Below are 24,788 nucleotides of genomic sequence, written 5' to 3'. Positions count from 1 at the left end.
AGCGAGACACTTAAGATGGCCGCTGCCCGCTTAGCTGTCCATTTTTCAGCATGCGGCGAGTGTTAGAACACAGCCTATGTTGCGCTCTTGAGCCCGTTTTTGCACGCCTTACCTTGTTTTATGAAGAGGTGCTATTCCTTTTCGAAAGCATCCTTTCCCAATTCGCTGGGCCTAATTTGATTTTAAAACGGCGCAGGCAGAGGAGAAAGAGGGTTGCACACGGGCGTGCGAAGGTTGTCAACAGTATCACAAGGGTTGGTTCTCTCCGGCAGAAGCAATTAAGCGTCACGTACGGGACTCGTTACGAGTGCGCCATCCTCGGCCGGTTCCTTGGGGTCGTTAATGCGCATCTTGCATACTAAACAGGCGTCGTTCCTCGCCACGAGAGAAAAACTGCGTAGCACTCGGGGGGACACACCAACGCCGCTCAATTTGGAGCAGGGGCATTTCTCAACAGCCCTTTGGGCATACTGAGAATTCAACTGGCCGCCAGGCAGTGTCTGTGAGCGACCGCGGCGCGTAACACGTTATTCGGAAGATATTTCGTTAAAAAAAAAAAAGGTTCGCCACGCGAGAAGCGCCGGTAAACAAGCGAGTGGGCATTCGATACATGCGCACGAAACATCACACTTGAATGTTGCCCGCATTAGCCATCGGTTCGGGTACGATGCGGGTGTGGCGTCCGTGTTTAGGCATACGCTTCCTTCCACGATGATCCCGGTGTATCTCACGATTAAGGTTTTGATCGTTTAAGAAGCAAGGGAACGCTACGCTGCTCTGGGAGAGCGGATATTTGCTCAGGCTTGAAAAAAAAAAAAAACTCGATGGCACTCAAGCGACTGTAAAGATCCTGGGCAAACAGATTCAAGTAAAAAGCGCGGCTTTTCCTTAATGTTATGCCGAAGCAGCACAAATCATGTCGCTCTGTAGGATCGAAGGAGGCCATTCTCGTGACCACTGGAGTGTCAAGCATTTTAAAGGAGCACAGCAGATGGATACGATAAGAGACCTCATCAATCGCAGAGTGGCCTCGAGATTCTTATCTTAAGCAGTTGTGTTAAGCTTACCACGCTTCTAGGGCAAAAGGGTGCACTAGATACGCTGCCCGCCGCGAAACAGTGACACAATCTCCTTCCCCTAAATCGAAAGAGAAAAACTAGGAAAACGTTGATATGCTCCCCTCTATGCTCGACAGCTGACGCGGTTCAGTGAGCATCACTTGCCACAGAACGCATCTGGAAAGACCTCTGACCGGCGACGCCCCTGCTTGCCTAGGGTATACACGCACACTCATTCGCTGCATAGTTTCTGTAAGACATTTAAATTATCTCAATACGTTACTACTACTAGTGTACGCCGAAGGTGCAACACTCGCCCACAAATCGTGAGACGATGTTTGAACCGATGGCTTGTCCTAAGACTACACGGCTAAAGGCCGCGCTGTCGGGAGGCTTGGGAAAGAGAGGGGGGGGGGTGCTTTTCCTACGACACAAAAGCCTCCTTTCCCCCAGTCCAACACGGATGAAGAAATAGAGCAGTAAGTGCGCATATTGCGTAGCCTCCGTGCGTCGCGCGATTATTGCGAAGAATAAGCTGCTCTCGGTGGTGCACAGGGTGTACACATGGTCATCCTCATCTGCTCGCCGGTTTGACTCGAACACATGGCTTTCGATGAGAAGGCAGATGGATAAAGAAGAGGAAAAATCGAAAGACGACTCTCTTGATCCGAGAAACAGTTCGACGACTAGGGTGGTAACGCTTTCGATGCTTCGAGGACAAGTGGACTTGTTTTGCGGGACGCCTCATTCGACAAATGACGCGGCGAAACGGCGTTGCCTGCTCGACTGGCAGATACGCTAGTAACTAAAAAATAATAATAATAATAAGCGCACGGTAAACCTCCTGTGGTTCATGCTAAACACACAATGTACACGCAACGTTCGGAAAGGCGCGTCCATTCCTCAAAGTCCCTCGCACGAGGAGTCAGCATGTCGGTACGCACGTGGTCGAGCACATGACACTCGGACGCGCAGATCACGTGCACAGAGTCCGACCACTCTGGTCAGTCGGGAAAACGGGCCTAATGTCACCGTATGACGGCACCACCGAAGCCTCCTTGGCCACTGTCCGAGCACCTTGTCCCGTCTTGGCGGCTACCCTGGCCCCGCCGATGGTGTACGGTCCCGCCGCGACTTCGTCGTCGTCGATGGACGCGTAGATGTTCTCCGCGTCTCCTTCGGCCGCGTTGTCCTCTTGGACGGCGCCGCACGGCTGCAGAAGGAAAGTCGAGAAAGGTGCATTGGGCGCCGGCGGGTACTGGCAGTCGGGCCCCATCATGAAACCGGCTTGCGACGCTGCACCGAAGTTGGCGGCACCGGGTGCCGGTTCAGGGGGCGAACTGTCCTGGTGCGGGTGCTGCATCAAGTCGACCGAGCTGTACGGGCCCGGGTTCCTCTGGTCGAACGCCAGCGCCGACTTGCTCAGGTAGTAGTTGTGCTTCGCCTGCAGTCCGGTCGCATTGTTGCGGTTGCGCTCGAGCGAGTGACTGTGCTTGGTCCTGGCCTTGGGCCGCCGGTTGCCGCTGGACCTGGGCTCGGCGTCCGGCGGGCACAGGTCGCCACCCGTGGAGCCCTGTAGGCTGCTGCTGGCCGACTCGGCCGGTCTCGGGTACTCGCCCAGGCTGAGCTCGTCCTCGGCGAACTCGTCCTCGCTGCCCAGGCTCCTCGCTTCGTCCTCTTCGCTGTCCTCGCTGTCGTGGTGACGGTAGCCGCCCCTCCTGGACTTGGAGCGGCCCGACACCTCCTCGTAGATCGGGTTGAACTGCTCGCTGTTGCCCCCGCGGTGCGAGCGGCGCGACGACGCCGTGCGGCTGTTGGAAGATGCTTTGTGCGACGAGCGCTGCGACGTGCCTGGCGCCGAGCGGCGGCCGCTGCCCGTCGAGCCGGCGTGGTGGCCATGCAAAGTGGCGTGCTGCGGCGTACGGTGCTGCGCAGAGTGGTCCTGAGGACGCAGGCTGGTCGGCCGGAACGTGTAGTTGGTCTGCGTCAATGGGGCAAGGTGCGGGGCGCCGTAACTGCCGTATTTGACGTCCAGCAACTGCGAGCACAAAGAGACCGAATTAGAACGAACGCGTCTTCCAGGCAACGCACCACATACAGCACTACATCATTGTGGGTCACACAGAGAACCTCGATCAAGACAGAGACGCACAGTAAGACATGAAATCTCGAGACGGTCGAACAAGAAACCTCTGTGGAGCCAACGCTTCCATAATGTCTTGGTCAGGGCTCCACTGGCGTCTTGGTTGATCCCGGTTCTATCCTAGGTGAAAGCTTTGCCGCTTTTAGTGCACCCTTTTACTGCAAAATACAGCCGATAAGACACCACTCAAGATGACAACCTATAGAGAACACGCCAACGCGAAGTGAGACTTACATCGGAAACAGTGTTTCGGATCTACTGACTCTATATGCAAACTACGGGCCCTATACTATAAATACCAGAAGACCACGGCCTCTTCAGTTTTCTTTCTTATTTTCAGAATTAAGACGGGCAGCGGTCCAAAACGACCATCACGACAGCTTCACGCATTGCGGAAATCTGACGAGTATAAAATTAGTGAAAACACGTATCGGTTTCTGGACTTCCTTACTGGCATGACAAGCCTCACACACAGCATCCTTTTTATGTTGACACTCTCGGAGGATTTTTGCCGTCGTCATTACCGTCATGTCCCGTATATGTATGTACATATACAAAAAAGGCACATAGAAAGATAAATCAGAAGAAAAAATTCCGAAGCACCGGACCGGGGATTCGAACCAGCGACCCCTCGCCCCGCAGCTCGCCGCGTTAGACACCTCTACCACGCGCCATGCATCCGCCGGGATAATAACGGCGAGCTATTTATATCTACTATTTACCGCTGACGGTACGCAGATCTCGGAGGAGCTTGGGTGTGCTCTCTATCACGCAACGCTCCTATATGTTATTTAAATTTGAAAACTGCCCTTGAGACGTGTACGAAAAAGTGGCTCCTTTCTGTACCCACTCGCGATGTGGAACGAACAAAAAAAAGAGAACCCCGGGCACACCTTGCGTCAGACGCCCCCGCGTCGCAGGAGACGCAGAGGGGTCACTCCACGCGCCACTTTAGTTTGCCTACCTAGTCTTTGAAATAAAGCGGCGCGTGGAGTGACCCCTCTGCGTCTCTGCCCCGCGGTAGCGTCTGACGCAAGGTGTGCTCGGCGTTCTTTTTTTTTTTCGTTCCACACCGCGAGTGGGTAAAGAAAGGGGTCATTCCCTGAATTGGTCGTGGGAGGCACGGCTCGCGGAACTGGAAATGGGAAGCCAACTGGCGACCCTTGACCAGGCCCGGCGAGCCGCTGTAGCCAGTGCGGCCCTAGAAGAGGGGCACCGCCCACCTTAACCATTCTAAGCCCTGATATGAATAAATGTTTCTTCTTCTTCCACGAGCCGCAGTTTTAAAAGAAAAAGAAATATCTAAGAGCGTCGGGTTCTGCATAGTCGACACTTGCAGCGCGCTGCTCAAACACAAAGACGTAACTGTGACAGTTAGTTCACCTGTGTATACCTGTGCGTTCTTTTCGAGCGCTCTTCTTTGCGCTTCAGCGCCGCGCTGCAAGTTTCGAGCTGCTTGTCGTTCCTCGTGTGACATTCCAATTTCTTGCTATCGCATTAATTGATTCGCCCTTGCGGTGAAATTGTGACTTTTTTTCTTTTTGCCGACGGCTATACAACATAATCACGGAAGCTAAAGAAAAGAATCTTTACCCAATCAATACCCTTATTCATCTTTATCATGCCCACTACTTTCCTTTCTTGTGAATCGAGCGCGAAATAAGCCTGCATGTAATGTTTTACCGACCATTCTAAGCAGCAGCCCTGCAAATTATGTGATATTGATGCAATGTTCAAAGAATATTGCGGATCAATAGCGGTATGCGTGGTTTCTTCCAGAAAAGAGGCTGAATCGCCGTCACCAACAATGCCCCGCGTGCAGGCCATGCACTCTTGTAGGTCAAGCAGCGGCTGCACATGAAATCTCGTTACTTATTCACAGAGTCCTCAAGGACCCCCTAATAGTGCGAGGCGATAACGAGGACATAAGGGCGAAACATTCGCAATAACACAGCATTAATCACATAACACGCTCTATCACCAAGACATGAATGTATCAATATGTGGACCAGTACTTTTCGTTTGCTTCAGAACAAAAAGAAAGTCAGAAAGAACAAACTCTGGTTGTCTGTGCGGCAGAAGCAATGGATTGAAAGTGAATGAACATTAGCCAACACGGACCATGCATCGTTGAGCCAGCACAGGGCAACAGTATTTACCGATATTAAACCAACCCTATATTATATCATTTCGCCATGATAAGCGCTGATGGTAGTATGTGAACACGTACGCTGTTCCCAAATGGCTAAAATATGCTCTCGCATGAAGCATTGATACTTTTCGGGTGGTCTTGAGGGTGCTCCCTGCGAAGTAAGGCGCCGAGAACACTAAGCTGCGTGTAGAGTAGCGCATTCGCCTCACCATCTGCCGGCCGCCGGAAGCGCTAATGACGGCCCAATACAGAATTTCAAATCAACTAGACACAACCAGCAAATTGGCAAAAAAGTTACATCACGAATTGACCGTTGTCAATTATGCTGGTCAGCGACACTTGGTCAGTTTTGTGGAAGCGCGCTTTCTTGGACGCGGGACATTCTCAAATTTGCGCAGTATTCCGTCCAACCAGGCGGGCGTCTGTGGCAATGTGCGGAGCACCGAGCTGTGGTAGTACAAGTCCAGAGCTCAACCAATCCCGGCGTCGGAACATTTGTAACATCATTTGTGATTATCCGGTGTTGAGAGAGAGAGATACAGTAGGGAAAGGTATTAGCCGGAATTGGTTTGCTCTAAAGGGAATCAAAGTTCGAAGAAAGAGCGAAGAAGCGCACGTTGAGAGAGGAAGGCGGTGAGTAAAGGGAGTCTGTCGAATGGTCCGAGAAAAATTCCACAAACCCTTGGTGAGACTGGTGAGACGACAGTTCGGGTTGGCATTCTAAAGGTCGAACCACACGTACACTTCCAAGCGCGCGCCTAGCTCAGGCGCGGCTGGTGAGGAATGGCGGTTTCAACCTACGCGAGCTCACTCCAAGCAGGCAGAAACTGGCAGTTGTCGCTTCTGTGACAGCCTGTGCGCGCTGTAGCGATGACAGCGGCAAACATGTTGGATTGTTTTCGCGCTGGCGCAGTGAAGGCATGCACCACTGTTACGCATGTCTATTGAGAAGGCAAGACATTTGGTGAAAGCGTCACCAAGCCACAGTCGCAAAGCTTCATCGTCTCGAGTCGAGAGATGGGGGTCGGAGATAGATGCGCGCAACGCTTACGAGCGCAGACTCTACACAAAAGCCGTAAAACACGCAGGTGGCGGGTGCCGTCAGCGCATCCGATATCCGACGTGCTGGATAAACAAATGCCACTCGCGTTTAAAATAAGAGTTCGCGAACGCTACGAGACGAACCTCCCGAGTGGATCTGTCCAGAGGGAAACATCGAAACTGCAGGTCCGACCGTTGGTGCAAACCTTCGTAAGCTGACGAGCTGAGTGGCGCTCGCAAAAAGAGAGATAACTTGTGACACTGCAGGCCTTTCGGTGCTCGCACGAAAACGACAAGAAGCGACGGTATATTTGACTCGACGAAGGAGCGGTAAATCTATATCGTGACCAGGGAGGAGAAGTGAAAAGCGTGGGGCATGCCGAGGAGGTCGTAATAGGTTTTTCGCTCGGAGCCCCCGGGGTTAAACTGGGGCGTGGAAGCTTGTTAGCGGCCGAGGAAAAAGATGAAATCCACGAAGGGCAATAGACGAGAACTTTCCGAGACCTGCAGGGCAGAGTCGCCGAGCATTTTATTGGGATGAGCAGGCTGCCACTCGAGAAGGGCACCGGAGGAATCGGCGATAAGTGATGGAACGAAATTTGCCGAGGTGGGCATCACTTGAACGTATACAGCGCTGTGGACGAAGTGGGCCCAATTTTAGTAATCGGTTATATTGGTTCAATGCCAGAAGTTATGTTTATTAAGGCGAAAGCCTTAGATGCCTCACCAAACGCGAAAACTGATCGCCGGCGTCGGGGCCCCACGGCGGCGTCACCACGAGTGAGGCAAAAAACCATCACGTGACGAGGTCACCGTATGACGTCATCATGTAGTTGCGTCACATGATGACATCATCGCATAACACCATCGCTTGGTTAAAGGTGGGCCGATCACGGAGGTAGTGCAAAGCCAGGTGAGGTGCACAAAAGCTTTCGGAGGATGACAGAGAAGGAAAAGACTGCTTTCGCCTTCGAGTCGTCTTAGGCGAATCTTTTTCAGTGCCAGCACTTTCTTCCACAGGGATTCACGCAAGAAGCTGCTACCGACAACTCCGGATCGTTCAGACGCCCCGGGAATGACGAGTAGTGCGCGGACTTGTCTCGTTTTCGTATTTTCGGAGAACCAGATGAGAAGACAAAGCGTGTGCTCTCGTCTTGCTCCTTTCGTGCCATGAGCGAGTTCTTTGAGAATATCAAGGTGCATTAAATAGCCCCATTTTTTCCGATGTTGAATTGTTTTTAAGGCGCGAGAGAGCACAGTCACAAGAAAGAACACGGGACAGAGCGCCACTAACAACTGATTTATTTGCAGAAATACACGTACATATATATCATTCTCGGCGCGTACGCAGAAAACATGTTCGCATCAATGGTGGCCAGATAACGTATGCTCAATACACTTATTCTCGGATTTATACAACACTACGGAAGCGTCAATAACGCACATGTCACCTTTTTCGCCGCTGTGAGTGGCGCTCCGTCCCGTGTCCTTTCTTGTGATTGTGTACGTTCGCGCCTTAAAAGCATTATGAACGTTCACCAACTCGCTCAACAAGAAGTTCTCTTAAGCGACGCTGAATAGTTTACGTGTTCGTGGCTTCAGGCGCTTTCGTGGCGTTATCTAGCTACTCCGCATTTCGCTATTCATATTTCCAAGAAATACTTTTCTAATCGTCAGTAGGCAATATGTGCCTGCGCAAACGCATAATTGTCCCAAATTGGCATGACGCAACATTTTATTAAAAATAAAAAAAGAAAACCGACTCGTAGCGCAATTTGATTCGAAGCTGAAAGGAGAAGGAAAAATGGAACGAACTATTTGCGGCTTTCACCTTTTGTTACGCAGATGAACGCATACGAGAACTATACAGCTGCACAGTGCTTCGGGGCAAATAGCCCACAGCAATGTTCCCGTCAAGCGGCAGCCACCACCTTTGGTGGCAAACGAAGCGGAAGTGAAAGGAGCAATTCGGCTCCATCCGGGTTCTTCTTCGGAGATAAAGCGACGCTGCGCAAAGGAGAGCATTTCCGGCGGCCCCAAAGTCGGACGCAATCTGTCAGCCAATCTGGCTGCAGCGAAGTCGGCAAGTGTGAGCAGCAGCGGACGCCGCCGCGGCAACAGTGAATAATGACAATCGACCCGCTCGACGGAAGCTCTTGGAGACAATGGACTCGAATCGATCGACCTCTAATGGGTCCCGCCACGCCAGCACACATTCTGCATGCCACCGCCACCGTGCTGCTAGAGGCCGACATCAGAACAATTTTTCCCCTCGTGCCCGTCGGAAAGGCAGCACTGCTTGCAGCCGGTCGGTTGGAAGAGGAACTTCTCCAAGGAAATAACCGATTTCAGATGTCGCGCTGCGGAGAGCATAGAAGGTACCGTTATAAATAACAGGATAGATAGGGCTTAACTGCTAAAAACAGGGACAGTGCGCATTTTACCGCCCGTGTGACATGTGCAGGAACGCCATGCTTCAATGTGATGGGGTTCCTGGGAAGAAGCAAATAAGAAAGTAGACCGTGAAATTTCGGCAGTGCTTCTCACGAAGAAGATTGAGAAAGTCATCCATAAATAAGCTTGCATGAATTGAAAATGCGTTATCTGAAAAGTGCTTGTAATTATTGCTATGTATGTAAAAGCACGCGCACGTCGCGCAGGCGTTTAAGAAAAGTGGATTGATATGCCTGTTGTCTTCAAGAAATAAACATTTGAAAGTGAGCGTCCGTCCTGATCATGCAGTCTTGCGCGTTCGTCTTTTTTTTTGGCAGCTAAGCCTACTGTTCGTACAAACGATGCACCAACTCGCCCAACGTTTAAGTATGGAATGGAAGGGTTCCCAGCCGAAATACCAGCTGCTGAGGTTGGTGTAGTATATATACCATGTTACAAGCACTTAAAGCTATCAGCAGTATTAACAACAGTGTCGCGTTACTAGCTCCGCGTTACTAGTACTCTACGTTACTTCACTACACAGCTTTGCTCAAGATTGAAGTTCACTGACGAGGGAACGAGGACCTCGATGAGAACAACAACCAGCGACAGGTACCACACCTTGAAATAGCTCATTTGGTAGAGCATCGGACGCGTTATCCGAAGGTTGTAGGTCCGTTCTCTCTGCTACGCCATCGTCAGACGACCATGCGCAAATTTGCTCAGTATGGCCGCCGATAATTAACTTGCTTCAGTTTAAATTTTACTACGCAGTTTTATGTTATTTCATTCAACTCATTTTCATACTGTACCTATTTCCGCCTTTGGAGTTTGTTTCACTGCGAGGACTAAGCGCCTTGATAAACGAACACAGTACATCTCGAAGAACAATCTGCACAGAGGAATGAGCGACCTAGAGACGAGAGAATGCGTGCGTACCGCTGAGGCACGGCGACTAGCTTGAACATACTGTTAGGATCAAGCATGCCACAATTTCGATGTCGTGCCTTTCATGCCCCGAATGCTTGTCTGCCTACGTTGGCATACTCTTGAACTGCTCGTCGTTGTATTTCTTTCTCCGGGCGTGACATACGGCGCTATACAGCGACCCCTACAGCGGACGTAGTGATCAACGCAGCGCCCTGCGTCAACTTTTTCACTCGCAGGCACCCTCGCTTCCTGTTTCTTTACTTGCACGGCTGGCACCGCTGCTAGAAGGGAAGGAGCACAACCATTTCCACATCACGGTTCGTTGCGCCGAGCAAACGCTGCGCGGCAGCGCAAGAGCTAAACAAGGAAATGGGGAGAAAAGGGAGAACAAAAAAAAAGGGGGGGGGTGAGAGAGGGAAGGAGCGCACGAGTTCCACGCACGCGGGTGTGCGCCCCGGGGCTGCAACAGCAAACTTCCGCGCGGCTGGACAGGACCCGGAAAACAAACAGCGAGGAGCGCCGTCGACTAGGGAGCTTCGACGCCGCCACGTCATCAGCGTCTCCCGCGGCCGTCAAATCGCGAACGACAAACAGCCGAGCACTCCTTCCCCGGTGTTCTCCATCCTATATACACACGGCGCAAGGAAAAAGTTAGCAGGGAGCATTGCGCCACGAGACAAGCCTACTGCGTCGACCCAGCACGTGATGAAAGACGTCAGAGCGCGCGGCACAGCTTTCAGTACTCCCGGCATGGTTTTGGTACTAACTCACTCCGTGAGCCAGCCGAACATGCGCGCTTCGATTGAGTACATTACTCGCCGCCGCCAAGCTATAAAGTGTCGGCAAATCTCATTGCGTGATCCTGACGCGAAAAGTCTCGCGTTGGACCGACACTACCGACACTGCTGGCTTCACGGAGCGTTCGCTTTCCAAGGCTGGATGCGTGACGTAATGCTACGTGGGCGCCCGGTAGTTTTCAGTCGAAGCGCGCTTCTTTGGCCGACTCACGGAGGAGGTTCGAAACAAAGCCGGGAGTACTCGAACCTCGCGCGCGTCTTCGATCATGTGTCGGACCGATAGAGCAGGCCATCATCGCGTTGCGCAATGCTCCGTCCTAACCTTTTCCCATGGGTGAAGTCCGAAAGTTCTTGCGCTTCGCGCCGACAAGGTATGGTGCTCGTATTAACAGCTTGCAGTCATCAGTCCGCGCACGCACACGGCCACCTTTGGTCGTGAATGGAACGGACGCCAAAGAGAAACATTGCGAGTTGTCATGCATGTGCAATGAGTGGAAATCGAAAGGATGGAAAGTTTGGCGAGTTGGTACGGCAGCATAATCGCTTTTATGTTTCGTTCGCTTCAATAAAAGTTCAGTTGTGAGTAGGCGCTCGTCCTGTCTTCTCTCGTTTTCGTCCTCGTCCCTTCACACCCAAAATTTTCAATTATACAATGAGTGGAATCGTATCAAGACTATATGCTCCTTACTTCCCAATTAAGAGCGCCGCTTCGAGCGAGTAGCGCTGCAAACTGCCCTTTCCCAAGCCAAGATGGTTCCGGTAGGGCGCCAAAAGGAAAAGAAGGGAAAAACAATAAATGATTCTGGGTAAGGATAGGAAGACGTTGCAATGCGGAAGCGTCCTCTTATCCTTCCCGAAGCAACGCGCAATATCAGCACGTTAAAGCCTGAGTGTTAATTCCCGCTCCATGCACCACCACGAAATCATACGCTGACGCTCTGCCCCGCAGGGCTAGCGAAAGCTGCCAACGCAGAATGCCTGGTGGGGTCATTCAAGCAAGTAAGCTATAGTCGAAGGCGAAGTCACCAATGGCTACGCGTATCGCATAAGGATGGACGAGGCCGCAGCCACTATGACGTTGAAGAAACAATTCAGCATGCTCCGTGTATCTGCAGGACGACACAGAGACGCTCGTTTTTCATAGTACTGAACAAGTGTGACTACCGGCACATCACGGAAAAAATTCCACGGGATCTATGGACGTCAGAAGGCTGTGCAAGGCGAATCTCGCGATGTACCGCATTTCCTGTGTCCCGTCCTCTCTCTTTACAACCCAAGTGCAGGGTAGCAAACGGGTTAACCTCCCCGCAATCATGCCGCTTCTCTCCCTCGCCACTTTGTGTCCCTGCAACAGTTCTTACACAGTTCAGGCGCTGCATATCTTAAGGACGATCGTAACGATGTGCATGTGGTTTGTGAACTTGCTTTTGAACAAGGTATACGCGCTGGAGCGCTCGCGTGAGATTTCTCTTATCTGCTCGCGATTCGTCCTGCGTTCCCAGTAAATGGATTCTTTTTCCAGCGCACTTGAGCTATGCACGAAAAAAAAAAAAGAAAAGAAGAAAAAGCGTTTACTCTTCCCTTCTCCGAGCAAGATAAGGCCTTAACTGCGCTCGGCGAACAACTGAACAGAGCGGAGCTTATTTCATTGGAGGCAGCGACGTGGGAAGGAAGAAGCGGGGTGTGCGAAAACGACGGTAATGAAACGACATAAAATAAAAATAAAAAAGGCAAGAACTAGAAACAGGGGCCGCTGATTCGTCCATCCACTTACAACTCCCCTGAAGGCACAATTTCCATTTGCGCTGTGGCGGCTTTCAGTTGCCGCTACGAGGTCGGCAACAGTCGCTCACGCTCCCCATCGCAACCTGCCAGTTTTCCATTGCTGAAACGGGGTGTGCATCGGCTACGACACGAGAGCAGTCTCTTCTCCCTACAGGGATCCTCTCTCCCAGATCCTGGAGTCTTTGAACGCGTTCTTTTTTCCCTGCCTTTCTCCCAATCAGACGCAGAACCGTTATTTCGCGGCCGTGTTTTTTCGCTTCACACCGAGAACGGCCTCTGCACTTCAACCCCATTTCGGTACTCTCCAAAGAGTGCTTACAAAAGGGACAGAAGAGAAATGCAGGGCCTAAAAAGTGAATGAAGAAGAAAGAATAATAAACGAGTGAGCAGTTTATTTTTTTTTACTTTTTCGATTGCGTCCAAATCTACCCAATTCACCCTCCATATTACAATAGTCTTCCTTCTATCGCGCTCCGACTTCACTTTCCCGTCTCCACGAGATATTGTGACATTGCCGAGCGCGGTGGAACTGCGTCATCTCGAGCCCAGGCGTAATGTGCCACCGCGATCGCGCCCCTCAGAGCGAACACACACACACACGCTCTTCATCGGACCGCCAATTCGCAACTAGCTTATTCTTCAGCCAGCGACACGGTTTCCTTTCTCGAATTCACCTGTGGCGGTTTCCCTAAGGCGTGTTCTCACTCACTTTTCCTAGAAACTCCTTCTCTCGAAACTGAACATCTCTTTGGCTGCTTTCGGCGAGCAGGTTCTGAGTACGAAATGGCACAGTCACGTCAGCGAATGAACAGAAGAGGCAATTGGAGAATCAGCATTTTCCGATTAAATGCGTGTGAAGAGATGCTGAGGCCTCGTACAGGCACCGTCTATATCAGGGGTCTCAAACACTGCGGCCTCTTCGTCCCACATTTTTTCTTTCTTTGATTAATAAGTATGTTTACGAGCTACACAGACGTGACTGGTCTCACGCGTGTTTTCCGCGCGACAGCCTATGCACTCGCCATGCTTTGAAACCTAACCGTGGAAATAGACTATGTTTGAAAATCGGCGTCCAGATTTCCGTCATTATGAAGATCAATCAGCATCGGTATGATTCTCGAAACGTGACATCAACTCCCCTTCAGAAATGACCCACATACGAGATATGGGAAAGGCCTTTTCTCAAATGGCAACGCTAGCTGATATTTTATTTTGACTGTGCCTACACATATCTCCCCAATTCACATTGCTGTTTCTTTATGTTTGTACAACATCTTCCTACGGATTATAGTTTACTTTTAGCAGTTTTGTGAAAAGGAGTGTCCGTCAACATCACAAAGGGGCTGCTGGCCACAGCTTCTACATTTTCTTTAAAAAGTAAGGAAGCCCAACTTTCTAATTCACAAAATAACACGACTGCCGTAAGCTGGGCGGATGTAAACAAACAGCACGAAGGCCTCTGGCTACTCGCAGTTCTGTAACAACTCCACTGGAAGAAACACACTAGGCGCCGAGCAGGCCTCCTAATGACGACGCGCGAGCTAAGGGTCAAGCCAGGCAAAAAAGGGGTTCGGGACAATCCGTTGCGGGCGCGTAGTCGTCGGAGCCGTAATCAGCTTACAACGCCGGGCCACAAAGCAGCGCCGGCGGCGGCGCGCCAGTTTGTTCCTCATTACGCGCTCCACTCCAGGATTCGCCACCTCCGCAGTCCGGCCTCGTCGTCGTCATCATCATCGCGAGGCAACACAGTGGCTTTGCGTCTGCCAAGTCGGCAGGAGCAGCTTTGCTCTCGTCTTAGCCAATGCGGCGAAGGCAAGCAAAACACATGGAGGATTATGCGTCCTCCCGGAAGCTGATTAGGTGCAAGCGGCTTTGTGTTGTGCGGACCTTGCCGCCCCTTTTTCCCGACTCGCAATCACTTGCGTTGTACGGAAGCTAGCGAGGGGCCTGCTGAAAAACCAAGGCCGAGCACGGATGCGCGTGTTCCACCGCGAGGTAAGACGCACCAAGGACGGAACGTCGTACACGTTCGGTTCCTTGTTCGGTTCCCGCTAGTGCGATTGGCCAGAATCTGTTTGACGACGACAGCTGCACTGTGGCCAGGCGCGCTAGCCGAGAACGAACGTTCGAGAACCGAACAAAGACCGCACGTGCACATGATTTCGTCTCAGATCAGTTCGGCAGAGCAGGGCTAAAAGATGCTGATCCGGATGACAGACATCTCAGAAGCGCGCGCAAAGACGTTAGTCTCTGCTGGCCGAGCCGACATCGGGCTTCAGCTGCATTCTTATTTGTCCTGAATACGCACACTAGCTTCATATACGCCTACTGAAGTATTCAATTGCATAGTTCACTCATTGCTGTTTTTGTTGTTATTTTTGTAGCTGTTATGGTTGCTTTGTACGGCGGCTTTTCCTTTTTTATTACCTAATATGACGTCCTCTTTATATTGTACGCCCTCTCCTGTATAGATCTGAATAGGTGCACAGTACTGAATAAATAAATAAATAAATAAATAAATAAATAAATAAATAAATAAATAAATAAATAAATAAGTAAATAAATAAATAAAAATACATAAATAAATAAATAAATAAATAAATAAATTAATTAATTAATCTCATCATTCTATTCCCCTTTCCAGCAGAAGATTTTCTGGTCAACCACTCTGTTTTCTACCATCTGTACAATCTCTTCAACTAATTCCATAACTTGAAGTGTCCAGGCTGTGCGGTCCAACCTTTCTCTTTCTGGCGTTTTCCCTAATCGCAAATCTATAAAGCTGTCATTGACCAAATCCGTACTCGAGCGTAATTTCTGGCTTACAATATGCAAAACAACACAAAACAATACGATGCAATGCAAGTTAACAACGTAACAACAGCCACACCAGTCGTGGTAGCTTTCCTTATGCTGTGTATAGGAACGAGCCACCGGAGAGATGGGGATTTAGAAGGGGCGACATAACGGACGACAACCAAGTCCTTCGGGCACTCCTTACTCCCCCAGGCGCCTTGAAGTGGATGCGGCTTCGAACCGGGCAGCGTTGTCGAAAAAAGAAGAGGAAGAAAGAGACAAAGACAACTGGAAAGAGGTCGGCGTGCAATGGTAACTTGGCCTCGAGGGAGCGCTGCAAACAGCGGTCGTCATTTTCCCGTGGAGGGAGCGCGGTACCCTACGCGCCCCAAACCACAGTCGTTGGGAAAAGCTTGCGCAGCTCAGCGGTGCCCAGCGGCACCAGAAAAGCGCACAGCGGAGTCTATAATCGGGACAGGACGGTAAAAAAAGCAAGGGCGCAGTAGCTCCACGCAGACCCCTAAAGAAAGGGTCTGCACCCCCTCCCCCCCCCCCACCCCTCCTCCATCCTAGCGTCGACAACCAATTTCGGCGCACGCCGACCAACTGCCGTTTCGCGAGAGGCGAGCGTAATGACGACAATAAAGGGGAATCAGAGACGTCGAAGCTCCCGATCCGAAGCTTTGCGCAACCTTTCCCCGCCCCAGTGCAAACATAAGCCGGCTGCATCAAAGGTCCACGTCAGGCTCTCCCTAAACTTCGCTTCCCTTCCGCCGGTTACAAGAGAGAAACAACAATGAATTAGAGTGGCAGGAAGAGCAGCATACCGTATACGAGCATGTATAATCGGCCTGCATAAAATGACCACCAATGCAAAGAAAGGAAACGCCTAATTAGGCGGATAAGAAAGCTAGTCGTTTGGCAATTAACGCTCAGAAACAATGCTGCTCTTAAGTCTGTATCAGTAGTGCCCTTTTTGCAAACAGTAATAGGCCGGAGTCGTAAAGCAGTACTAGCGCAGATGGCACAGAGCTCTTCCCGCCAGGCGGCGTCAGCGAGTCTGCGGCCATAGCCGTGGTCGTTCAGCGATCCGACATATGACAGACAGGTGTTTGGCAGCGCTGCACCTCACTAAGCCGTTTTCTTAGCAAAATATCAACGTAACACGCGCTGCCGAGAACTGTGGTTGTTGTGCCATACTCGTGGTTTCGCGTCATACTCGCGCGAAACCACGAGTATAGCGACTGCCGCGCTAGCGCCCCCAGCGGATGACGTCACGTGAATACCTCCTATAGTGCGCATAAAGCGTCACTGTATCCACGTGACGTTACAGTGCGCCAGAGCAGTCACGATTGATGTAACGCAGAGCACCAAGATGTCGCAACATCGATGCGCTTAAATTTACGCACACGTTGAAAAAATTGTTCAGAATAGAAACAAACAAAGCTCTGAGCTACGACATTTCCTCTGTGCACGAGATAGTGTACCTTCAGAATTTCAAAAACCAATGAATCGATTATTGAAGGAGGCAGTGCGAGCGCATGTGCGGTAGCCTCCTTCCCAACGATCGAAACTGGGACAGGCGAGGCTCGAAAAGCGAACAATGTGTTCGTGTATGCAAGCGCGAAAGAGACGCTCCCCAGAGTTCGGGGAAAAAAAGAAACAAATAAGAGGGAGAAGGGCGTGGCTGCAGCATCGATACGGCAAGCGTGACTGTACTCGGGGACCAAAGACGCCGCACTCGAGGTGCGCCTCCGAGTCATGGCGCCGGGACGGTGCACAAATAATGCAGCGCCGCGGTATCCGCGCATGCGCAGCACATTCGGAAGGCCTCGCGCGGTGTCACTGGCATAGGCTGCAAAAAGAAAGAAAAACAAGATCCCGTGCACAGTGAGGAATACAACCTTCTGGCGGTCCTCACTGCGGGGCCCTCAATTTTTCCAATTTCGCGTCCGCTGTTTTTCCCCGTTTCTTTTGATCCGCCAGCTCCAAGTTCCTTGAGCAGCCTCCCCCCCCTCCCCCTCCCTTCTTCGTATATTTTTTTGAAGATGTTGCCTTTTTTTGCAACCTGTCCACTTTGCAGAGAGCACAAGTTCGATGGCATCATTTTGCCTCGTAAATTTTTTTTTTCCTCAGTCTTGATTTGCTGCGAGAGTGGGAACGCGCGAAGTACAAAGACATAAAGCAAGCAGAGAGAGAAGATGGACTCCACGCCGGAGGGGCGACGACAGCGACGCTATGTCGAAGGACGCACGGCCACGAACTGCACGGCGCAGAGTCCGCACGCGTACCAGCAATGCGAAAAGAGGACGGGGGCCCAACGAAATTGAAAAATCCACGCCCGACTCCACAGCGCACCGTGATGCGTACGCCGAAAATACGGTGCAGCACACCGTGCGAGCGGGCATTCGCATCAGCCAATCACGAGCGCCAACGAGTATGTACCAAATCGCTGGGTTACGACTACGCATCTTGTGCTCCAGCGCAGGTGCGAGAAGCAGCGACACCGAAGTGGTGCCTCGGTGACTCCGCAGAGCGCGCTTAGGAGGGCGCTCACCCGCACGGTTGACGTAAAGGTTAGCATTAACGAATTTCTTCAATTCTTTAAGTATGGAGTGACTCTGGCATTAAAGACAAGTGGGCTTCGATACCAGAAGTATCGAAGCCCACAAGCGTTACAGACACGTGACACGGACAGCAGAGTCTGGCCGTTCACCTGCGCCCCCGTCCGAAAACAGCGCTGTGACTTTGAAAGAGCGCTAGAGCAAGACCAATACGAAAGGACGCAAGCACGGCGCTGATTAAACTAATAACCGTATTTTATTGCGTTTGTACGTCAACATACACACGAAAGACACAATCAGTATACGTATCAGGGCATAGGCATGCGCAGGGTTCCCTCTCGGGGGGGGGGGGGGGGGTGTCATCGCCCCCCCCCCTCCTATTAAGTCAATGTATGGGGCAGACTTCGCGCCCCCCTCTTCTTAGGTGACGAGGGCGGCGACCGCCCCCTGAGCGTGCACGCCTATGTATCAAAGAACAAGATATCGCTGCATACACCGCTAAGTCAATGATAGTGTACACCATTTCATTTTTGCGGAGCAAGAGCGAAGCTACGCTTACACAGCATTCTCCACTGTCTTCTTGTCCCCTGATATGTTTACTGATTGTGTTTTTCCTGAATATATCGAACGCAATAAAATATGGTTCTTAGTAAGCGCCGTGTCCTCTAGACGTCGTCTTCTTCTAGCGCTCTTTCATCGTTGAAAAACCGTAAGCACCAACAAGCCGAATCCAAGACGCTAATGCCGCTGTGATGCCACGCACGTCCCTTTGTCGAAAAGCACGTGGCAAGAGGTCGGTTGCCATGTTGAGGCATGGCAGGAAATTTTGAGAGGAGGCTCACCTATAGCTGCCACCGAGAAAGGCCACATTCAATGAAGAATAAGTGATGCTCGCTGCAAATGGCCTCCTCCTGCACCTCGAGGGCTGCGCAACATTGTCCCGTATTACTTGCCTCGCCGGGAAGTCGAGAATGCAGAAAATGCCCGTACAGTCGTTATCGATTTCAATTTTATTTTTGTGATCAGCAACATCGCGCTCTTCAGAGAGCGTTCGCCGCTTGATATCTTTTCATCTGGGCTTCGCACTCGGCGTTGCGACACGAGTTGGCAACACGGGTCCCGAAAATTGAAAACGAAGGCGCTGCGGAGAGAAGCGGGAAAGGCGAGCGCTGCGCGACACATTTGCATGCGCGACGCACGAGGTGAAGGCGACGTAGGCGGGGATTGTCGACGTTGTACGTCTTCTAAGAATGGCTGCACCTGTATGTACTGGTATTTTTTAGGAAAAAAAAAATAAAATAGAAATGACGCCGCTCTATAAGAAAAGAAAAGAAGAGAAAGCTAAAACTACATATGCTTGTCTTTGTTCACTTGAAGTAGTAACCGACTGCAATTAAGTTCTATTCATACGCACGTACGGTTGGTGTGACGTGCCAGGTTTGTCCTTGATTGTGTTGACAACACTCAACCTTAGCACATCACGCACTGACAACTATCGGAGATAACAAAATTTTGTATTTACTCTTTCACCTTAAGCGAGTAATAAGCAAAGCATCTGCCTGCGCTATACACTTCACAGAATGGAAACGTCTGCCTTGAAGCGAGTTCTTGCAATCTGCAGGCTATAGTGCCTCTAAAAAGTTATTTTGTAACGAGCAGATAAGGCTATTTGGTACTGATTAACAGCGGCAACGGTCAAACCAACGCATCAGATATATGCCTTTTTCTACAGGAAGTTCGCCCTAAATAGTGCTGCAGCGACAGCTGCCCTGGAAAACAGCGCATCGAGCGGTCGAAGCGAAATGGCGAGGACTCCGTCAGTTCCAGTCGCGTACCACGGGTATCGATATTAATGGGACACTAAAGAGAAAAACGACTTTAACACCATGGAGCCGTTTAAGTCGGGCGTAAGGTGTAATCCGCGGACTGGAAAAAATCTTGCCGAGCGATGACGTCGCTCCCAGAAAACGTGTGCACGGGCGCAGCTGATGTGACGCCACGCACCGCCGCCGAACAGGCACGCGCTCTTTTCGTCCTCTTCTTCTACGTCGTCTTATGCTTGGTTCCCAGAACACGTGTGCCGATTTCTCCGGCGCGGGGCGCAATAACCCTGATGGGCGAGACAACGAGAGAAAAAGAAGGAGAGGAATTCTAGGGGAAAAAATTTCGTCGCGAGGCGAGATTCGAACCCGCGTACACACGATCCGAAGGCGAGCGTCTTAACCACTCGGCTATCCAGGCACGCTAGCAGAGCCTTGTTTATTATAGTACAGCAAGGTGGTGGGAACGGGGATAGTGAGGCTGACGAGGAAATATATGAGGGCGCGGAGGACGGAGAGGAGGAGGGGAGGGTAAAGCGTAGCACAGAAAGAGAGAGAATCAGAGAGAGTGGGAGTAAGAAATAGAAAGAAAGAGGAAGCGAGAGAGAGAGAGAGAGAAGTAAATAGAGACAAAATCAGGCATAGGCAAAAAACAGAGAGAAAACGAAACAAGTCGAGGAAGAAAGGAAGAGAAAATTTGCAAAGCTTAGCGAAACAGCAGCCAGGACTAACCGCAATAGGTGCCCATCAGCTCCGCGGTCTCTTTACCATTGCGCCTCCAATGCAAGCTAGGCTAACTTTTTTTTCTCGTATCAGTAAATTACTCTTTCGCAATTCCAGCAGAGTCACCATGCTTGCCGCGAGAAGACGCTTGGTCAGCGAGAAAACGCACTAAAAGAAAATGCCGGCGGCGACGCCACCTTGAAATTGCAGCCGCAAACGTCGTGACGTCATATATTTAAAAGGCATCTACTAGGACCTACGTAGCTCCTAACCGGCAAAAATTAAGTACGTACGGCTTTGAGGCGCCCATAGGCTTAACATACCGAGTTTCAGGAAATTTCGTTGAGCCAATGTCGCCAAATACGAAAAATACGCTTTGAAATCCTTCACGTGCAAAAAGGCAACTTTGACCTTGATTTTCTCCTCTATTAAAATGTCCACAGTGTTGAAACTAACGCCATTAGAGTTCTCAGAGTACCATCTATCATCTAAACCGATTCGTTGTTTCACTTTAGTGTGCCTTGAAGAAACGTCCATACTTCGGACAAGAATCGCTGTCGATGTCAGAATCTAAACTTGAGATCGCGGCGAAGCACGGCGCGACAGCTCTCTTGTGCAGTGTCGGCTCATTCTCGTGGCGACCCACCGCCAATGTCGGCAACAGTGGGGCGACAAAAGAAAGAATCGCAGCGCCACCTGCCAAGGTGCAGCTGCCGAAAGTACAACGAGAAATCGCGAATGCGCGACTTCAGCCCCAAAAGCAGCAGCGAAGGTTAAAGGTGCGAGCGAAGAGATTTGTGCAGCGAAGGCGACTTCCCGGAGAAAGGAAGCGGCCAGAATCGATCTTCGATGCGCCAACAGATAAGGAAGATTACTGCCTTTCAGCTCCGGCTCACCAAGGCGAGCCCGGTGCACAGATACAAAGAAACAGGCCGATGCCGCTCGCTTTTTACCGACGCATGCCGCGCCTAATTGGACGCAGCAGGGCCGACGGTGTCGTCACGCAAAGGTGTAAGTTGTGGCAGGCGTATGTATTAGGGAGAACGGATTAGGTGCCTCGTCAAACGTGAAAACTGACCGTCGGCGGCATCAACACGAGTAATGCAAAAAAAAAAAAAAGAAATCATCATCACATGACGGCGTAACCATCTGGCGTCATCATGGCGTCACACATCGCCCAAAATGTGAGGTCATCATGACGTGAACGCGGCGTCACATCATGTGACGCCACATAACGTGACTTCACGTGACGTCGTCGCTTGGTGAAAGGCGGGCCGATCACGGAGGCAGCACAAAACCAGGTGCGGTGGAGGAAACTTTCGGAAGAGGGGGGGGGGGGGGGGCGATATGCGAGGATCAATGATCAATATATCGACGGAGAAGAAAAAGAAGATGGCTTTCGCCTTCCAGTCGTTTTAGGCCAATGTGTAAGGGACACTGTGAGTTGTTTGATTTGCCTAACGACTTGGTTATTTATTTCCTAGCTTAACGCTATTGTAAGGCTCAAGCGGGGACAGGAAAACAAGCTGTATAGCTGCATGATGTATAGTTCCAAACAAACTAAGGGACGAACGATTTCTTTTAAAAAAACAGTACAGTACATAACTGCGCACATGCCCCTAAGATTTCTGAACCCACTTCTAGAAAATTATTTGTTTTTGTTGCAGTGCAATCGGTCAGGCGGCGTTGCAGCGCGTGATCAGTTCCAAACCGACGCTGAGGCTCTTGCGAGCGTATGATACGAGCATATATCGGGATACATTCGACACTAACAAATGTGTGGTCCTGAATGCGAGCCGTGCGTACTATATCATACGAAAGCGCGGTCGGCACGTTTATTACTGACTGCAGCCCGTTTCGGACCCCTGAATTTTCTCACCGCTCTCTTTGGCCCATTCGTTCCCAATAAAATGCGTGCATTCGCTTCGTATTCTGTGTCATCGACTTGTTACTTGTTACCTCGCTCGCAGCCGAGTGCAATTGCTGGAACGAGCGGAAGCGGGAGCACGTGTGAGTTGTCTAGGCCTCGCCATGTGGAGGGTCTCTAGACGGCACCTGCGTAACAGGGAATCACACAACTAACCTCCATTAGGCGATGTGTGCTGATATATACAGGATAAGGTCATTCTGATATTTCACGCGTATTTATTTAGTTATGCTTTGCAAGGGAGGAGGCTTTTACATCTCGGTCACGGTGGCCGGGCGCACGCACGCACGCACGCACACGCACGCACACGCACACACACACACACACACACACACACACACACACACACACACACACACACACACAATACGTGCATAATTAAATTTACGAAAAAGTGCTTCATGCAAGCAGTCCCGAGGCGGAGACGATATTCAGTGCCATATATTATCGAAAAATGTTTTGTATGCCGAGATGGGGCGCACTTTTGTCGTACTACTCTTCAGGCACACTCAAGCTGTACGCCGCAGCTTGTACGGCACAAAACCACAAAACTGCCCTCAGCCTCGGTGACACGCAGTTCTGCGAGGGCACACCCGTCGGGAAACGGCGGTAAAATCCGTGATGCGTAATTCCTAGCACAGCGTAATGTGCGCTACAACAGGCCCGTTGTAGCCAGGGGGTGGGAGGCAAAATTTTGATGAGACATCGTGTTTTACGGAAAATGAATAATGAAAATAGACGTTTTTGTCAAATAGTGAAGGCTTTCAGCAAGTGCCCCCCCCCCCCCTCCCGAAAAAAATTCCTGGCTGCGGGCCTGCGCTACAAACAATGCACGTTGCAAGCCCCCCTTCACACGTCCATATGTCGTGGAGCACCCGTGTAGTCATAATTTGAGCACGAAAAAAAAAAGAACCGGATGCGAGTGGCAACACCACAAACAACAATAGAAGCCACGACGCGTCACCTTGAAAACCCACAACGCGATGCGCTCCAGTCGCTTTGCGAAGGGATTTCTCGGTGTACAAATGAAGCCGTAGCTACAGTACTGGCAAGGTGCTCGATAATGTAAGACTCATGCGACCATCGAGGTTGCGGACGTTCTAGCTGTCTGGGAAACCGAAGCACGACGGTAGACTGCCACAAAGAATCTAGCCTTCCACATTGGACGTATTTATTACTTTCTTTACCGAAACGTTATTTTCGTTCGATGTGCAACTGATAGCCTTATTTCTTCGCGCAGCTACGCCTCGCAAGTAGCTGATATTGCAGTTATCGGAAGTTCGAGTATTCTTGACGTTGAGCGAAAACGCCTCGAGTAACGCCCTTCGTGCGCAACCGTGTCAGCACTGCACGTAACAAAAGCGAGGCCACCAGGCTGGGCCTTTTACGAGTGAGCTCCGGCGTAGATGTGCACAGACAGACTCTCGGTGTCCAATGAAGAAGCCGGGGCCGAAACAGCGGCCTACGAAACTCGGGCGCGCGAAGGCCGTGATAAATGACCGCCCGCTCCATTAAAAGCACGGCGGCGCAGACTTCGGCCAATGGAGCCGCCTGGTGGGGAGAAACACGGCGTCCATGTAACGGAGCACGCCAGTGTGTTCTTGCCTTTCACGCGGCTCGGCTAATTCTCCTCTCTTTGTTGCTTTGCTCCGCCGAGCGAGGACGAGATCAACGGGCTGGCTCTCCGCCGAATCCAACGGCGGTGTTCGTGTATACGGGTGGACTAGACTTCCCCAGTGGTCGTTCGCCGAACTGCGCCGAAACGCTCGGCATAAGTCAATTTGTTCAGCAGACAGTTAGATACAAATTCCATCAGCGCAAGTCGGAATTCGGTGGTCATTCAATGAAAGTGACAGAGTCATGTTGTGGCGAGGAAGTGATTCGCTGTCAGACACGGAAACTTTCTGCTATGCAGTCAGATTCCTCACGGTTTTCAGAAAGTGCAGCACAGGCGGCCTATTACTCATAACCAGCGTCTTCTTTTTTTCTTCAGAAAGCAATACCAGGTCAGGAAGACAGGAAGGACGATGAGTTAGATTTAAGACGGCGGCGGTGTTATGGATTCTAAATGTGCGTGTTAAATATCTCGTTATCCAGCCCTACTTCGTGCATCTAAATCGTGACGGCATTGTCTCGATGTTCAATCCTCGGCGACACTTGGCGCTTCTGTGACAATAAGCTGGCTTTGTTAGGCTTGATGGTTCGCATTCTGGTTAGCGCGTGGTAAACCGACAGGCACGGCAAAGTCTCGTGAGTGAAGATCTTGCGCACTGGTCTCCAGACGCCGCTTAACACTTACATGTAGGAGACTGTTTACTGCGGAAAACAGCGAAAGGTCCATTGCTGTGATCTGGTCTCCCACTCAACATGCAGGGGAACAGAGAGAGACGCGGAAGGGTTCTTCTCTACAAACCGCACTTTGCTGAGGACGGGACAGTGAGCAGGAGGCCACGATAAGGGAGAGCTAAGCAACAAGACAAAAGACAGATAACGCCACGGCGGCACGGCGATGACAAAAAGCAACCAGGGAAAGGCGGGCGGTTCGGGCCTAACAGCGTGGTACTGAATCGCATTACACCGCCACGCTAGCGGACGATCGAACGTTTGAGGGCGGAGTAG

General features: G+C 51.0%; 1 protein-coding gene across 1 annotated transcript in view; it reads right to left on the bottom strand.

Annotated features, from left to right (window-relative positions):
• Positions 1 to 1,739: 1,739 nt before the first annotated feature.
• Positions 1,740 to 24,788, bottom strand: part of LOC119401275 (uncharacterized) — a 226,552-nt gene continuing 203,503 nt past the window's right edge. Inside the window, exon 5 of the mRNA XM_037667965.2 lies at positions 1,740 to 3,096. Within this exon, the coding sequence (XP_037523893.1) occupies positions 2,035 to 3,096 (1,062 nt within the window). The 3' untranslated portion in view covers positions 1,740 to 2,034. The remainder of the gene's footprint in view (positions 3,097 to 24,788) is intronic.

Source organism: Rhipicephalus sanguineus, chromosome 8 (assembly GCF_013339695.2).
Source record: "Rhipicephalus sanguineus isolate Rsan-2018 chromosome 8, BIME_Rsan_1.4, whole genome shotgun sequence".
NCBI lineage: Eukaryota > Metazoa > Arthropoda > Arachnida > Ixodida > Ixodidae > Rhipicephalus > Rhipicephalus sanguineus.
This window is presented reverse-complemented; position numbering and strand designations above follow the sequence as displayed.